Source organism: Triturus cristatus, chromosome 9 (assembly GCF_964204655.1).
Source record: "Triturus cristatus chromosome 9, aTriCri1.1, whole genome shotgun sequence".
NCBI lineage: Eukaryota > Metazoa > Chordata > Amphibia > Caudata > Salamandridae > Triturus > Triturus cristatus.
This window is the reverse complement of record NC_140592.1, coordinates 650,905,998-650,925,219: the sequence shown is the minus strand read 5'-3', so window position 1 is coordinate 650,925,219 and position 19,222 is coordinate 650,905,998. Positions and strand designations below refer to the sequence as shown.

Sequence of the window (19,222 nt, the reverse complement as noted above, 5' to 3'; positions counted from 1 at the left end):
AAAATCCCCCATTAGTATAATCAATTCCGTGCCATACTTTTCACATATTAAGTCCATGTGTTCTTTAAAATATCCCATTTCAGCGGCATATTCATCTCTACTACCCCATTGCATATACACATTTAAAAGCATCAGTATTGTATTCTTTTTGTCAGTGACAGATAATATTAACCTACATGCAAGCAACCATTTACATTTTACAGTTAATTCGGTCACCTTTTTCACTATTGTAGTTGACAGCAATGTCATAATTCCCCCCGCAGGGCGTCCTTTGCTAAGCGATTGTACTGGCGGAAACCATTGAATGTCGGGGTCTTGCCGCATAGCCAGGTTTCCTGGATACAGATGATCTCAGTATTTTTTCCTAATTCCCTTATATTTTCTTGTTTAGATTGATCTCCGAGGCCATTTATGTTCCAGGAAACTATTCTTATGCCATGCGGCGTACCCTTTACCTATTCGACGTCATCTAGGAATCCTTCCTCCCCAAGCACCTCAGTATACCTATTTGAGGGGCAGACGTGGCTTGTTCTCTGACTCCAGTTTCCCAACCAATTTTCCACATCTGAATTATTTGCTACTATTTTAAGGTTTTCCAAGGCTACTCCTTCATCTTCTTCCAGGTCAATTATCCTTACCTGTCTCTTTCTTAATCCCGCGTGGCACCTTAGAATATTCTTTCCTTGCAACTCCTTCCCTTCTACTTCTATTTCCACTTCCTCTTCGGGTATTATTCGTATCCCTTCCTTATGTACCTCTCTCACCTCTTTTTCAATCATAATCTTTACCAGATCCGAATCCACCAATACGCTGGTCACATCCTTTCCTTCCTTATTTTGCTTAACTCCCACTTGCCTTAAGTCATTTGACCCTATACCCTTCAAGTTTGTGCACTGGGCAAACACTTGTAGAAGTTGTGACCTATTTAGCGGCAACCTCTTCCTTAACTTCTTACCACCTTTACCTATTGGGATTGGTTCAAAATATAGCCACTTATTCTCTTTACCCTCCTTCCTTACCCCTTTTGATGGCAGATGTTGTGCCATGTGTGGCATATTTATCTGATTATTGGGCCTTCTAATTCCTGCCTCCCGAATATTACCGGGTTGTAACCTTCCTCTGTAGCCGTGACCTGGAGGACTACCAGGGGTTTTGGGCTCAATTGGAGTTATGTACCTTACTTGTTACTCCTGCGTACATGAGTTACTATCTAATTGCAAGCTTTTATCTTGCTTCTTTGGAGTTTTCTTCCTCGTTATTCCCCTAATAGGGTTGAGTGACTTTGATTCTTGCACCCTATCTTCACCTCTCGCCTCAGCAACCCTTGATCTTTTCACTATCTTGTCACTCCCCTTTTTTGTGGCTTCCTTCCTACTCGTCCCACTCTGTTTACTAGCCCAAATCTGGGGGTCTCGCCTCTTGAAATGTAAACCTCGTGTATTTCTTTAGGTGAGTCAACTATTTTGGCGTGTTTCTCTACAAAGGGCTGCGGGTCGGGGTCTGGGACTGGTCTTACCATAGATGGCATTTGACATCTAATCCCCTGTAGCTCACCCTCTATCTTGACTAGATGCTTATTTTGTACTTTTAAAATGTCATTATTTGACAGCGTTACTTCTAGAAGCCCTTGTAGAGTTCTCCGTAATATCAACATAAGGTCCAACATTGAAGAAGCGGGCGTTGCAGAGAGTTCCAGATTTGACCCAGGGGTTAAGTTCAGTTCCATGCTCTGTTCTGCTACTGTTTTCTGGTTATCAAGCCGATTTTGATTTTCATTTCTATTCGGCCTTAATCCTCTACCAGGTATACCCTCTTCTTCTATCCTTATATCCTCAATTGAGATCGGGCAATCCCGGAATCCTATCTACGGATCATAAGTAAACAGTCCATGTGGTGAAGAGGACAACCGTGGTGACAATAGTCCCTTTTGGTCCAATAAGAGCTGTAGAGACTGATTGGCCAAGATTAGCGACTCAGTTGTATGGTCCTCAAGGGGTAAAGAGATATTCCCCGTTCTGCGGAGTGGCCTCTATTATCTCTATGTCTAGGGCCTTCGCTGGTGAAAAAACTTTTTTTAAATGTTTCCCCACGAATTCTTTTATCGAACTTGAGGTGGTACCACCCCGTTTTTTGCTTATGGACACGCTTCTCTTTGCTTTTTCCTTTGTTCCCTTCTCTGGTCTCGGCTCTGGGCTCCCTCCACTTTCTCCTGAGGCTCTCAAATCGACTGAGATCTCTCTTGACCTCAGTTTATGCTCCAAGGTACTTTTGTTTTTCTTGTGGGCCATTCCCAATACTCGACTCTGGGATTACAATCTCTTCGTACTCCCAGATTGGGTCCTAGCCCTTTAGAGCTCTGGGAGAGCAGCTATCAATCAGAGCAACAATCCGTCAGAAAGTCTGCTATTCCATAGACTCAAACAAAATCGTGGACTCCAACACTTACCTCTGTTGTGCGCGCCGTTTACCCGTGCCTGTGCCCGTATCCGTGTCCGCAAAGCCGCCGAGCCGTTCAGCCGTTCGCTGTTCAGCGTTTTTTAAAAGTTTTTCCACTATCAGCCAGCTCCACTCTGCTCCGCTCGTCGTTCTCATTCTCGTTCTCCTCGTCGGCGCTGGTGCTGGAGTATGGCGTAGGGGCGGGGCTACTGCAAGCGGGAAACGGGAGTTTGGCGTACAGCACAAAAGAGATCCAACAGGGAAGATTGGTATCAACCTGCTCATCTATCAACCCAAGGCGCATCGCCGGTCGGTCTGACTTTGTGGTAGCTCCTACTACGTTATTCTCTGCAACAGCAAATCCTGTTCAGTGGTCCTTTGCCAAACAGACATCCGGCCTCCTGGACCTCTTGTAGCTTACAACCTCCTCCTTTGTCCCGCTGAGGATTTTGACATCCAAAAAAGATACTAAGTCCAAATGTAGAAATCTTTACCACAACTTCGTCCAGCAGCTACCCAACGTTGACGTTCTCTACTCAGACATTGCCTACAGCCTTGCCTCACTGACATTTACCTTCGTAGAACATTTTCTTCAAAATTGCTTCCAAGTCCGAAGGTAAACGCTGACTGGGGCCAACCCACTTCTTGTATCTGACCGGTGCTCTATCGCGGTCAGCCTGGCCTCGCGCGAATAGTTGTCCGCAGTTGGCACTTTGATCTTTTAAGAGCTAGTTTTTAGTAAAAACGTTAAAAATTATAACTCCGGTTCTACTGATTGGATTTCTGTTATTTTGGTGTCAAATAATTTATTACAATTATTTACTCTGTTTCACTTGGTGTGGGTTTTTTCTTGTTTGTGTTCATTATTTTGCTGTATGTGTGCGGCATGAGTACTTTACAAATTGCCTCTCAGTTAAGCCTAACTGATTTTTGTGCTAAGCTACCCATGGTTAAGCACAGGTTAATTTAGTTACTTTTTGTGGCTCAACCTGCAAGGGATAGTGGCTGTTGCTTAGCCAGGGCTAACACCCCAGGCAACTAACAGACCAATTTCTCACAGCCAGTCAGCCCAAAAACCAGGGTTAGACTTAAATAGTGCACACGGTGTCCCGTTGGGTCCTTGCACTTCTCCAGATTGAGATTGTTTCAGGGCAAATTTTGTACTTTGGTTGTTGATGAGCAGATGCCGATCTTGCTTCTCTGTTCAGCAGCCCATTCTTCATCCTTTCTGGTTAGCAGAATATGATGCTAACGTGATTTAAGATGTATCGCTATCGAAATACAATTTAGATGCATGCTGTTCCCAATCAGTTATAGAGAACAAACGGTCCTTCAAACAAACAATTAAATGACATTTTAATGGTTGTTGCAGTATGTCTTGACTATCACCAATTAAGATTAAGTTAAAATTCTCTGTTACGATTAAGTGATGTTCTGGCAAAGAGAAAATTACATCTTCTAGGTCTTCAATAAATTATTTGACAATAACTTAACTTTATGGGATTTGTTGTGAATATTTAAGTAGATATTGATGAGAAGAACTCTGGGGTGGCTGGCTAGTTCTGAAATGATCAAGAGTAATTAAGTATGTCAAATTACTAACAATTTTTATCTGACTTATTCTGGTTTCCAAGGTGGTGGTCACATAGATGGCCAAACCACCCAATGGTCTGCCTGATGTGCTGCTTGAGATAGCGGGTTTAGAAAATCCCTGATAATGATTTAAATCAACCACCGCTTTACTCTAAGTTCATTGGATGCAGATAATATCCCATTTGGCCAAAAATGTTCTGCTGTCTGGATCTTTTAATTTTCTTTGCAGGCCGACTATATTCCGGGATAAAAAGGCTCCTTCCTGTAAGGATGATGTAAATCTCTTTGATAAAGGGGAGCAATATTTGTAAGAAACTTTGGTAGTTTTAGTTCAAGGTGTAACATAGCCAGCTCCAATTGGAATGAGTATCAGAGGAAGGTGTGCTCTGAAATTGACAGGAGCATCCTGTATCTTGCCTTAAAGTAATCTGCATCACTCTATTGGTGATGTAAGGGGTGTTTGTGGACCTTACGCAACTTTTAATGTTGAACGTTGAACTGGGATTCTTTAATGAATTCCATGGGAGAGAATGTCTGGATATTTTACCCTTTCATTTTTAATGATACTGATGCCCCAATTTGCATAGTCTGTTTTGCCGTTGTGTATCTTTTCAACAATTGTGGATGACTTTCATAGAACTTGCTTTACCTCTGAATCAGGACAAGAAGAATGAGGAAATTAAGGGCTAACAGTTTATCTGGGGAAGCACTGTATATAGCATCTGAGGGATGTAGAGAAGAGGATAGTTTAATTATAGATGCACCTGAATTCTCTTTTGTACTTGAGTGAATCAGAGTAGTTATTGTAACAGTGGAATTTAATAAGTTAAATGCGTGGATTGAAGATGGATTTGCATACTCTAAATCAGGTGGTTTTGATATAGGATCAAAAAAATGGGTTATTGCCTGGAGGCTTGTGGGGGTTCTGCTGACATCTGCAGTCACTTTATTTTTACTAGGGCTGACAGGCTTTAGAGTTGGCTCTAACTTAGAGGGCTTTGATCTTTCATTCTGGGAAGTCAGGAGGTCTTGTGCTCTTGAGTCATTCCCAGCCTAATATTAAATGATGAAAAAAGCTAATGAGGAACTTTCTGATGGAGCTTCCAGGTAGCGGGGGATAAAAAAAGAGGGGGGGGAAACCCTTTATACATTAGAAAAAGAGGAGTCTACAGCTATCTGTTGTCTTGCCTTGTTAAGGCAAGACAACAGATAGCTGTAGGACATATTAAGCAAACCAGAAAGCTTCAGGGAGATATAGTCACAGACCCTACAGAACTTAGGGAAGCTTTTAAAGAGTATTATGAGGTATTATATACAGCTGCAGCTATACCTGAATCGACTGGGTTGACGCATGAGCTTGTTATTTACCTAAAACAAAACTATCTCAGGAGGAAGCATCATTCTTGGGTAATGAAATCTCTCAGGAGGAGCTCTATTCGGCTCTGCAAGCCCTTCCTTCTGGCAAGGCCACCAGCATGGATGGTATACCATTAGAATTTTAGAAGCTCTTTATTAATGAGGTGGGCCTCGAGGTTTTGGGGTTATTTAAGAAGGTTAGAAATGGGGCAGTGTCACCGGCATCATGGGGGACCGCCAACATCATTATTTTTGTAAAGAAGGGGAAGGACTCTATGAACTTGGGATCCTATAGACCTATTACATTGCTAAATAGCGATACAAAATTATACTCGAAGATATTTGCATCTCGCCTTAATAAGGTTATGCCGCAACTAGTGAGAGTTTGGCAACATGGTTTCATTCAAGGGAGGGGGACGGATGATCATAAAAGGCGCCTCATCTCGCTATTTGATGCAGCAGACGTCTTAAGGAAACCTATAGCTGCTGCCTTCTTAGATGCTGAGAAGGCTTTTGACCGTGTGTCATGGAAATATCTTTGGAGGTGTTTGGAAGCTGATGGGTTAGGCTCAGGTTTTATCAGAGCCATTCAGGTATTATACACTAAACCTATAGCTCACTTACAAATGATGGATGGGGAGTCTGAGTTGTTCTCTATAGGAAGAGGAACTAGGCAAGGTTGTTCATCTTCGCCCATGATGGTCGCATTATACATAGACCCTTTTCTGCGTCGTCTTGAGTCCTCTCCCAATATTTTTCCAATTACGCTGCATGGCTGGGATATAAACATTATGGCATACGCTGACGATGTAGCGATTTTTACATCTGAACCTGATAAAGCGATGGCCGAAGTCGAAATACTGGCTGACCAATTTGGCTCACTCTCAGGCTACCAACTGAACATAGCTAAAACTCAGATTTTAGCAAATAGATACACCACCGTCGCTGATAGAAGGTTGGTCGGAGAGGCCATATATTTAGGTATACGTGCAAGAGCTAAGGTTGATGGCATCATTGAAATAAATCTCACCCCCATAATCGGCAAAATCAAGAATGATATGTGTCGCTGGGATAATCTAAAACTATCAATAATTGGCAGATGCAATTTGATTAAAATTACCATTCTACCTAAATTATAATATATTTTTCGTACAAATCCGCTTGAAATTCCCAATGATTGGTTCAAACAGATCGAGAGGGAGATATCCAGGTTTATATGGTCGTATATAAGCGCACACACAGATCAAATGCTTTCGTATCCCTTCCTAGGGAAAGGGGGGGTCTCGGATTATCTAATTTTAAATTCTATTATTTAGCAGCTTCTTTACAATACTATTGGCCTCTTTTTGGCATAAAAAGGGAGGAAGCAATTGATTCTAACTACGTTCCATCAATCTTTGAGTACTTAATTGGCTCACGGGCCAATGGCTGTCTTTTAAAAATATATGAACCTAACTACTACAAAAAGGCCCGCTTTAAGACTTTAATAGCTGCATTTCGAAATTGGTCACGGATCAGGAAAAAACTAGGGCTCGGCAGATATAATAGATATACACCACTGATCGAATATGAGCAGATACCTGAGGCATTGTCAGATCAGCATCTTCAGAGATGGGATAAAGCAGGGGTCTATAGGATAGGTGATCTTTTGACAGGGGAACATATTGCCTCTTTTGAAGAACTTAGGTCTAAATGTAATATTGATCGGCGAGATTTTTTTAAGTACTTACAAATAAGAGACTTTCTTTTCAAAAAAGCTGGTGTGACAACGGGGTTTTCAGTTGTAACATTGATGGCAGCCTTAATCCATACGTCCGAGCTCTCAATCTCTTCTCTGTATAGTTTACTGCTGGAGGATGCAACGGATGATCTCGAAAAGCATGCCAGGGTGGATGTCGTCGATTCATGCTTTTTGAAGTCTATAGAAAGGGGCAATTTGATACTATGCACTGCCAATCTGCGGACACAGCATTTTAAGACTCTGTCCGACCTATATATCACGCCTGCAAAAATTGCTAAATGGAGGGGTTCAGAGGGAACCCATTGTTTTAGGTGCAAGGCTTACGATGTGGACGTAACTCACATTTTTGAAACATGCCCCAGTTTGGATCTATTAAGAAGAGAAATTTCCGTATTTTTGCAAATTGTTCTTAAAAAAGAAACTCTTCTTTCTTCTCAGCTTATGTTACTTGGGGTAACGGCACAAGATAGCAATAATAGTGAGTTTCTATTTATAACCATGTCAGTGCTTAGACTATGCTTCGCATCAGCATGGCTAGACCCTTCCCCCTTAACGTTACCGCAATGGAAAGCCCGGCTGCTTCATGTATTTAATTTTGAAAGAGCACTTTATGCACAAAAAGGCAGAAAGGGCAGAGCAATAGGACTGAAGATCTGGAACCCATTAATAGATTGGGTTAATAGAGTGTCTCAGGAGAAGCAATAGGCCTATTAGGGTGCATCCTATGTAACTAACAACATGTTTTTTTTTGTGTGTTGCCATTCGTCAAATATCTGCTGTTAGCTTTTCTTTTCTCTCTCTTTTGCTGGTGCTTTTTTTTTGTTTCTTTATGAGGATTGCTTTGCTAAGATTAGGAAATTGATGTTATATGGATTTAAACTGTTCTTCGCTTTCAGTGCTTTTGCTGTTTTACGAAAAAAAAGAAAAAAAAAGTAGAAGTGTGAGTTTGAAAGTCAATGTGCGCATTGTCTAAAGATGTTTATTAATGGATCGGCCAGTTCATAGGGATGTTTGTGTCAGACTGAGCAGATGGGACGATGAGGAGAAGAGTAAAACAAACTTCAAAACACTTACCGCCTCCCTTGGCTCCTGAGCGGGTGCAGCCGCTGCCTCCACCCTCATCCTGCTGGTCTGTAAGTCTTGTCTGTGAGATGAATTAAATGAGATCCATTCTGCACCCAGGTAAGGGTCTGAAAAGGTTCTGTGCTCTTGGGCCTCCATTCTATGTGTGCAACCAGGACCCACTCGCCCTTTGGTGCGTCCAATAACCCTGCTCCTCGAGGAAGAGAACAAAGAGCAACAGGTTCGAGTAACAGCCTGAGAGCTCAGGCGTCTGATCCCAGTGTACGTTTTTGGACAGCAGTGTTGGGTTCTTTTATTGTCATTGTGTTCTGCTTGACTTATGTTATGTAGCTTGCTTTGCAGGTATCAACAAATCCATCCAAAAGGAGCCCATTCCATTGTGCGTTCAATGCAAAACAATTACCAGTACCATAGAAGCCACTGCCCCAACACTTCAACTTTAAAGAATAGCATTTATCCCTAAAATATGTACAGATGCCCTATTACACCATGTTCCAAGCTCACCGTATATGTTCTGGCTCAAAGCATCCAAAACACAAGCACACTGAGGCAGACCATCATAAAGAAAGCACAGCAAGGATGAAGTGGACAAATGTTGTTGTAAACATTTGCAAAGAAATAAGGGAATACATAGTGCAACAGAGCTATCCCCCAGTTTACAGAGGCCTAGGATGGCTCCTTTTAGACAACGCACCTATCCTCTAGGCTACATAGAGAAAACAGAAAAACTACTTATGGGCAGTAGGGCTTTTCCTTTTAATACTTCTCTTAGAGACTCACATCTATTAGAGCAGAGATATGCCTCAGGGTTAAATGAATAAATAAATCAAATGTCACCTGTCTGAGACATCCAAGCTGCTCCTAAAGGGTTGACCCACTTTTCACCCACATTAACAGACCATTCAATAAGCATGACAATAAACTATTTTACCTGCACATCTGCTATGCCTCTGTTCACAACCGGCTTTATTTGGATGGAAGAGATGGAAGTAGGAGCTGTGATTATTTTATCACAACAAGTGTTTATATCGAGGCTGAACATCTTCCCAGGCAGAATTTCTGCCACACACCTGAATGCACTGGTAGCATGTTCAAACCAAGTCTTTCCTTCATCAGTCAGATACTGCCAGGCACCCACCATGGTAATGACCAGCTCTTCTTTTCCAATCAGTTGTATATATTTCTCAAATGATTCTTTAACCAAAGCAGCAATTGATTGAAAACCGACCACCACAACCTCCTGGGGGTCTATTCTGCTTGGAAGCGCAAGGATGTCAACACACTTGAGCTCCTTGTTCGCTTCTATCTGAAGACCATCCACAAATGCCACCCACTCGATGTTGTAGAGGGCTGTTTGTAAGGTACTTGGTATGGTAATGTGATGCTCTAAAATGGTACTTTGGAGAAAGCTGTTTGCAGAATTCAGATTTTCTGCATCACTTCCAAGGAGCTTCATCTCCCCATCAAGGAAATGAAGGCCCGCCAAGGTGTCTCTAGAAAAAAAGATCTCTTCATTAAATTTATCAAGATTGATGGTCTTCAGGAAAGAGACCTGTTGGTTACTCAGCTTAACAGGAGAGGACAAAAGCCCACGTCCAATTCCATTGCAAATCTCTTCTGAATCTAGGACTTCGTCTCGGGGGCCTTCTAAAAGGACTTCAGATTGAGCTAGATGCAGAGAAATCCTTAACCCTGGGTATTTGCTTCTACAGAGTTGAATGATCCTTTTTGCAACTATGAAGCACAATATCTTATTGCTTGCCTTCCAAATTTTCTTAACTGTTTCCTTCTTGACAGCCAGATCATGGAGAGTTGCTAAAACATCCTTCATTTCAAGCCGATGGCCCATTAGCGTTGCTGTATTAAGTGATATGATGGACTTGTATGGTTCCAAAATAGATCCTCTGTTGTTTTCCAAGAGTACAGCCAAGTTTGGGTCTTCCTCATTATGAATAATATAATTCTGTTTGATTGTCTCTATAGCAGCTTGAGTGCAGTGTATCCATGCCCTTATTTCCTGTTCAAAGCTCTTTTGAATTATTAAGGGCTCAATTAGCAGTGACTGTGACTCTGGGCATGCCGTCATCTTCAATCCAAACTTTTTCAAATTGAAGGAGATGTCGTCTCTGGCAACATGGCAATCAGTTAGGTATTTTAGAAAGAGTGGTTCTTCCACAATACATAACCCAAGGTTCTCTATGGTGTAAATAAAAAGAAACAACACAAAACTAAAGTTATTTTTTTTACAAAAATTTAGACTTCAAATAGGCACATGTATAGATAGGGCAGTATGTAAGAGACTTTTGTTGAATTGCATTCAGCCTCAAATCATTATTTCCAATATCTTATGTAGAATAAACATAAGTTTCAAGGAATTTTAAACGTCTCTTGTTTACAGGCTGAAATAATCAGAACCAGTGGCTTGTAAATTTACTTTCAAATAGTGACAGATTAAAAATTGCTAATTTAAATATTAAAAACAGAAATGTAACATGTTACCTAGGGCAGATCACAGATTTAAAAACAAGTCACACATCATTTATTACTTTGAGTTAGGGACCAGACTGGAAAGGTTAGGAGTAATAGTGCCCCTTCACCTTGGTGATACCTTACATGGCATACATAACCACTTGCATCAATAGGGTAGACCTACCCAAGAGAGCAACAGGTCCTAAAATCTAGGTATACTCATCAATTTACTCTATAATCAAGTACAGTTCACGACATTAATTAATCTCAGCAATTTGAATAGCACTAATGTTTTAATATATTGCTCCTTCAATTATTGGAGGAAGGAGAATTACTTATATCTTACCAGTTTTTTATGATAACAAATAGTTAGCATTTACACACATTTCTAATATACAATTCATAATTTCTACACTAAGGGGTCAATTCCGATCTCATTCGGAAAGCATACTGAACGACTTGGTTCTGGAATGCTTTACGTATGACTCTGATCAGGGGAGTCCAACCGAACGAGTATGATGCATTTGTATGCATCCGGATACGATGCGGTCTGGCTCCTATTGGCTTCAATGGGAGCCTGTGTTCCGAATGAGAACACAGCCTCCCATTGAAGAAAGGGGTGGCTGGGGAAAACCTTGCACCCTTTGGAGGGCACCCCATGGTGCCTGCCACATTGCGCATTGTTGGAAAGAGTACCACACGGGCCCTATCTGAAGGTCCATGGGTGAAGAGGGGAGCTGGGAACGATTCGGTCAGAAGCAAGGCCTTTGCATCGGTTTACGCAAAGTCGAATCGTATTCGGAGCCCTTCCGACCGAGATTGGAATCAACCCCTTAATGTTTCACAAAAAAAATCTGCAATAATATTACAAACATTCTACATGACCCATCTATATAAAAACTAATAATCTAAGGCATCCCATTCTTTACACACTCACACTATCTAAATTTCCGTGTAAATCCCAATGGGGATGGAACAAGAACCATCATGTGACTCTATTAATTTAGTCAACCACAGTTCTCAGAATTTTAAGTAATGTCTGTCTCTGTTTACCAGGCAGTGTAACATAACTATAGTACAAGTCTTACTGTCAGAACTGTGAATGGGATACCACTGATATCAGCAGATGTAACACATGCCACATAATAGCAGATTACGGTGACTCTTTAACGGCATTTGGAATCATTAGCCTTCTATCAACTGGTCAGGAAATACCATTTAATTTGATCCCCCCTTTTGTTAAGTCAATTGCCTTTTTAGAAGTCACGCTGAAGCAAATACAGACAGTAGTATGTCTGAAGCATTCCTCTTCATTTCAAAGTAAGACTATATTACCACTACACTATCAAATTTGCTGAGCTCTTCAATAAAAATTGGCTGAAGAACTACCACCTCAAAGACAGTACACCACATTTACTTTCTAGTGCTAAAATACTGCTTAGTCGCTCTTATGCCCCAACGATCAAAATGGAGAAAGACCTAAAGAATACAAAATCTTTTGTAAGGTTTCATCCCTCACTCAACTTCCCCTGCAGGAGCCTTAACATTCTTCATTCCCAAGTCTAATGAGAATTGCTTCTATCCACTGATTATTGTAATTTGAACACTTCTAAGATGAAGAACCAATAGCTATGTTCTCTCATTTCACTGCTCATTGATCAACTATATCCAGCATCTGGTTTTGCTAAATTTAGTTTCAGAGGAGTGTATACTTTTGTTTGTATCAAGAAAGTGAGAAATTAAAAATATTGATTAGTAGTTTGGCCATTTCGAATATGTAGTAATGCCCTTTATACTTGTATTCCCTAAAAACCTTCCAGCACCAATAGATGACATTTGTTTTTTTGGAAACACTTTTGTTTTTGCATTTTTGGTATAAACACACACAGTGTGTATTTTATTACAAAATAAGAACATTGCAGGTGGGGACCTGATCTATAAAAGAGTCAGTCAAAATGAGATAAAATAGAGATTTCAATTCACTGTAGAGTGAGTAATGTCTAACCTGATGTATCCCCACTATAGGCCCCAATTCTTATAGTGTGTCTTAGCCCAGCCTTGCGCTGCATATATACCTTTTTCTATTAGAGCAAAATCTCTCTTGTAAACTATTATAGCAATGAAGTTCATTCCCTGCAGTCACTTATTCATTGTGTGTGTTTGCAAGGAGACATCCCATTCCCAGTAGGAGACTGTTATGTCATGTTCCATCCAATTCACTCATAACGCCTTAAATAGAGATTCCTGGATGGAAGCAACATGTATTTTCATGACCTTTGTTAAGGTAGACATAATATATTCCTAATATTGCCCACAGGGGTGTTTCTCCAGTTCAACTGCATCTTCCGGAAAGCTGACTTGCGTGCAGCCTTCAATTTAGTTCCTAGGGCAATGCTCTTGTCAACTTTAGAAAAGATGGGCATTCCACAAAATGTACTGACAATTCTTGTTCGGCTACACGAGGTCAACTATGCTAGGGTCAGGTAGGGGGAGCAAGGACAATTCACCAATCCTATAAAAATGTTATGTGGGGTCAGACAGGGATGTGTCTTGGCCCCCACATTGTACTCACTTTATATAAACGATGAAGTGGATTGGTTAGAACGAGATGGCAGTGGCTCTCCTAAAGAGGCAAGCAGGAGAGTGTCGGCACTGCTATTTGTGGATGATAGTCTGCTGATGTCCAAATCACTCAAAGGCCTTCAGCAGCTCTTGAATGATTTTTGCAAAGAATGTGGGTTACAGCTTAACAGCTATAAAATGAAATTCATGATATGCAACCCTGCACACATTAAAAGTTATAAATGTAAGCTGTATTCCAATTATGACACCTCAGAACACGTTTTTAATTTTGATCTTTTAGGAATAAGATTTATTCCAAACTTAGATTTGTCTATGCAGGTCCAGAACTCCCACAACTCCTTGCTATATTATACTTCAAGTCTGTTGAAGATTTTTTAATAAAACACAATCTAAGAGAGCTGATCCAGTAATTGATATTTACCAAATGTAGTCTTTGGGAGTCGTTTTGTATGGCTCCAAAAATTGGGAGCACATTATGTGCAATATTCTTTCAGTCACAGAAAATAGATCCATTAAGTCCCTTTTTGCCCTCCCTATGAGTTTGTCTTGGATTCCATTGCACCTCGATTTGTCTTTGAGGATAATCTCCAAGAAAACTGAGCTTAGCCCAGTGTTATACTGGCATAGACTTTGGACTTCTCCTGCTTTAGCAGCACTTAGGGAGCCTTTAAGAGATGTATTATCCCTTCCTGGCACCCAAAAAACACCATGATTACTGTATGTTAGAACCACACTTATGAAGCTGAGATGGGAGAGGGTGTGGTTGAGGCCAGAGGAATCCAATTCCATCACAAAAAATAAAATAAAATTAGCGCACTGGCTGCATGTATCTGCAGAAACCATCCGCAATAGTAGAGCTACCCTATGAAATTAATTTATTAACTTTATAATGCTCTCTGTGTACGAAAGGTCGATTGATGATGTTATGCCCCCCAAGCTCAGAAACAGTTTTTACAATTCAGGTACCAGTGCCTCCCTTACCAGAGTTTTTGTGCTAAGTGGACCAATGTTTATTGCATTGGTGAAGTGTGTCTAGCATGCAGAGGGCCCCTGGAGACTATATTTCATATTTTATTCTTTTGCCTTGCTAATGGTCTTCTGGGATCTAATTGGACCTTGCCCCTGTGCAAGAATCTGGGCACCAGGAACCACCTAGAGGCATTTAGCATTTTAAGGACCAACAGCTCCAGGTTAGTGGCATTCGCTGTTGCGAGATACCTTATGGCTGCCTGCATCTAGCGTTCAAAGTGCATCGGAGCAAGTAAAGAGGAATTGTCAGGTTAGTTAGGTGGGGGGAATGGATGAGACTATTATCTATTTAAACTTTTTGGGCTACATGTATGACCGGCAGGTATTACGATTCACAAGTTGAGATTTTTATCGACTTAGAATTTGTGAGTCACAAAACCTGATGTATAACAGTGTCTTCAACACTATTTGTGATTCCCAAATGGGTTGCTAGAGACCTGCCTATTTAATATAAATGAGGCAGGTCGTAATTTGCGACCCATTGGGAATGGCGGCCTGCTGGGGTCATCAATTCACCATGTCTGTGACTGCCTTTTAAACAAAGCAATTTTCTTGGGGAAATGTAGCCGTTTTCCTTAAGGGAAAACTGGATGCATTTAAAAAAGAAAAATTAAACGTTTCTGTTTAATTTTTTTAATTGTATACAGTGGTCTGTGGGTCTAATACCTGCTCTTGAAAAACTTTTTCGCTGCCCATCACAAAGGTGAAGGGGTACTGAGAGGACCCCTTGCCGTTTGTGATTGGCTTATCACCCACTTAAAGTAGGCAGTAAACTGCCATTGTTTTCCGACATCATTCCGGTCTGTACAGTATGGTTGTACTGCTTAAATAGAAACCTTTATGGTTTATTGCTATTTTGCACTAGAAGATTTAGAAGAGCTTGTATTTTAGTACAACATTTGTACTGGTTAAATGGAAAATTGCACTTTATCGCCAATGGTTTATGGCTGAGTTGCACACATAATTGGGTACTTAAGTCCCAAAACCCTGGGTCCTTCTACTGGTAATAGATGATTTCGATTGTAATTGGGGAATTTTACATTTTTCACTGTAAAATTGGGACCCAAATGCACAATGGTTTGTACTTTGAAGGCTTATATGGCATATGGATATTGTTTGATTGGTTGAATTGTACCTTTTTTGTATCTGTGCTTTTATGATCTTGAAATAAAGTCTTGATGATGATAATGCCATGCATGTTAAGTCTCAATCAGTATGGAATGGCTACTGCCCACTCCCACATGTTTTGTCATCCGATATTTATATATATAAATGAATTCCCTAGCCTTCCACGAGTTCTACAGCTATTTTTTATTTTTTTATTTTATTTTAATTATTTTTATTAATACCTGGTGCAATCAGCAATCAATACAATACATAAATATTACATTTAGAAACACATTATACACAAACTGATTATCACAATAAAAATCAGTCGATATGTCAATATGTAAACATTAATCAGGCTTACGCTACTAGGAGGCTTAAAAATGTATACACAGCGTTACTACACAGGTATCAAAGTCAGGGAGCAAATAGTTAAACAAAAAAAAAACATAATATGTTAGCAAAGGGCCAATTTACAAACGGGAATCCCTCCAACCCTTGAGGGGGCCCAGATGTTCTGCCCCATCTCCCTCATTCTCCTACCTCTCCGGGTATAGAGGGAGGATTCGATGTTATGAATCCCCAAGAGTCTAGAAAGCCACATCTGAAAGGAGGGGACAGTAGTATCCTTCCAGCCTGCAGCCAACAGTATCCGGAGAACCGCCACACAAATAAAAACAAAAGCTTCCTCCTCCTTATTCAAACTCAGGTTACAATTGGTTCCTATTATCATTAGGGTAGGGGATAGGTTAATCTTAACACCTAGCAACCCCTACCAACATTTTTCGATCTGAGCACAAATCTCACTTAACTTATTACAGTGGTAAAACATATGTACCAAATTAGCAGGCCCCTAGTGACACCTATGGCATTTATTGTCGTCCCTCTTACCCCAATCAAATAGCTTAGCTGGTGTAAAGTATAAGTGAAACAACGTTTTGTAGTGTTGAGCTCTCAGATTCGTAGAACGGAACAGTTTCCCAGCCAGTTGTAGCGCCTTATCTAAGTCCACATCCGAATCCCCTAATTTCAACATCCAAGAGGCCTCGACCTTATCTAAGTCATCTTGCAATGTTGAAACTAGTGCTTTATAAATCATATTGATTTTAATACCCCCTCCCAACACATACTCAAGCACATTGATTTTACCTCCTGGGGTAACCCGTGGCCTAATACTCGATAACGTTTGATAGATTTGTAAGAACTTAAAGCCTTGATTGGCTGGGATTTCAAATTTCCGATGAATATCATCAAAACTCATAAAATTATTCCCCTCAAATAGATCCCCTAATCTCCTAATTCCTTGATACTCCCACGATCTCCACAGCATATCGTTGCTAAGGTGTGGAAAGATACTGGAGTTCCAGAGGGGAGTATAATAATTAAGTTTTGAGATTACCAACGATTACTGAATAACTTTCCGGACCCTCCAGACGCTTTCCAACACTTTATACCGCTTTTTATTATAATAGCGTCTGTCAGTCTTGCGCAGTAAGAACCCCACGGCTTCCCTACCTAAAAGCAATTCGAAGATGGATGGGGGATTTACATTCCCAAACGGACAGTCAGACAAATTTGTGACACAATCTAATAGTATTGCCATCTGGCTAAAAACACAAGCCACAAGAGAAAATCTAATTTTGGGGACAGCCAGCCCTCCCTTATCCTGTGGCAGAGACAGATATTTCAGAGAGCGTCTAGTTTTCCCATACTGCCAGATAAAATTCATAAAAACTGCCTCAATAGAATTTAATACGCCCTCCCCCACCATAAGCGGGATAGAGCGAAAAAGATACAGTAATTTGGTGAGCATGGTCATCTTGAGCACATTGGCCCTCCCTAGAATAGACAGATGTATAGAGTCTATTATTTTTAACTCTGCCGCCATTGAATTAACAAGCGGGAGAAAATTCTCTTTAATAATTGTATCCATTACGGGACTAATCTTAACCCCAAGATAAACTGCTGAATCCGTGTATCTTCCATCCTGCTTTATAATATTATTCAAACAGATTATCTGGGTCTTGCTTTCATTAAGAAGATACCCTGGACAGAGACCAAAGACCGTAGTTATCCCTGTAAGGGCAGTCATAGCCATCTCTGGTTCTATAGTTGTTATTTCCAAATCATCAGCATAAGCCAGCAGCTTTGTTTCAAACCCTTTACAAACCACTGGCTTAATAGCCTCACACCCTAGTGTCCTTCGTACCAGTGGATCGATATATAGGGCAAATAGGATTGGCTAGCAGGTGCACCGTTGTCGAGTCCCCCGTGAAATATATATTTCATCTGAGCTGCCTCCCATTACTTGAATTCTGGCTATAGGATCAACATACATAGCTTTTATAGCACTCATTATATTAGGGCCAAAGCCCCTCCGTTCCAATATCCCCCACAAATATTTCCACGTGACGCGATCAAAGGCCTTTTCTGCGTCCAAAAGGATCATGGCGATCCGTCCCCCCGTGACAGCCTGCACATCAAACAACCTGATGGCCCGTCTGATATGATCCGTTGTCCCTCGACCCGGGATAAACCCATGATGCCACGGGGAGACCAGACCGCCAATGACCCCTCCCAGCCTTTTAGCCAAAACCTTAGCATAAATTTCGTGTCCGTATTTATGAGGGATATTGGGCAATACGAACCCGGATCTTCCTTAGGCTTGCCCTTTTTGTGGAAGACAATAAGATTCGTTTCTTTCCAGGAGTCTGGAATTTGCCCAGAGCAGATAATGCCATTAAATAAATCCAATAACAGGGGAGCCATCATGGCCTGTAAGCATTTGTATAATTCAAGTGGGATACTGTATGGCCCTGTAGCCTTCCCTGCTGCTAATTCCTGCAATGCTTCTACCACTTCACTTAGTGCCAGATCGTTATCCAATGCCACTCTATCCTGCTCGGCCAAATTATGACCGAAATCTTCAAACGCCAGACTAGCAAACTCTGCCCTGTCCTCTTCCTTATAAAGTTTTTGATAAAAATTCTTAAAAACCTTACGGATATCCTCTGGTTCCACATACTCCTGGTTACCTTCATGAATTTTCGTTATTACATTTCTACTATAGCTCTGCCTGATCCTTAATGCAAGAAGTTTACCCGCCTGCTCTCCCGTCTCGTACACCCCTGTGTGTCTGGTAGTCATCAGCGTTTTTCTGAGCTATCCGCTTATGTACTTCCTCCTTGATAGCCAGTATCTTCTGCTGTCTACCATCGGCCTCATTTCCACGTGTAATATCCCTCAGATGTTGCTCTTCTGCCTCTGCCAGTTGACCCATCAATTTCTCTTGCTTCTCTCGAACCTCTTCCCTCAGCATAGCAGAGAAGCTGATCGTCTCCCCTCTCAACGCCGCCTTAAAAGAGTCCCACACATTATTTCGGGATGTGCTATACCTATTTATATCAAAAAGATTTGGCTACAGCTATTTATTCATGCGGAGATTGAACTTATCTAAATCCGAAAGTTGAGAATAATACAATTCAGGTGCATGTCTAATTTGTCCATATTTATAAAATATTGAGTTATGTAGCTCACATTTGATGGCAAGTTCCTCAAATGACTTGAGGTGACCCTGACTCATACAACTCCCAGAGTGGAGATTTTAATTGGGTCCCACTGTTGAAAGCCCTTGAGTCCTGTTATTTGTAGTAGCATGGTACCTGCCCACAGGGGAGTTTTTTGAGCAAGCTTCCCAAGACATCTAATCCACCTCAGTGCCCACTACCAACAGTAGAGGGACATTCTAGTGGGTACTAGGAAGTAGTTGGGAACTCTTGCTCCCCAAAGATAGGTCTGAAGAGGGGAACCTTCAAATAAGTCACA

At 41.0% G+C, this 19,222-nt stretch overlaps 1 protein-coding gene across 2 annotated transcripts in view; it reads right to left on the bottom strand.

Moving 5' to 3' along the window:
- LOC146798442 (uncharacterized) overlaps positions 1-19,222 on the bottom strand; it is a 549,773-nt gene that overhangs the window by 295,670 nt on the left and 234,881 nt on the right. For both annotated transcript variants that reach the window (XM_085625710.1, XM_085625711.1), the window contains one exon: positions 9,141-10,405. In XM_085625710.1, the coding sequence (XP_085481836.1) occupies positions 9,141-10,405 (1,265 nt within the window). The remainder of the gene's footprint in view (positions 1-9,140; positions 10,406-19,222) is intronic.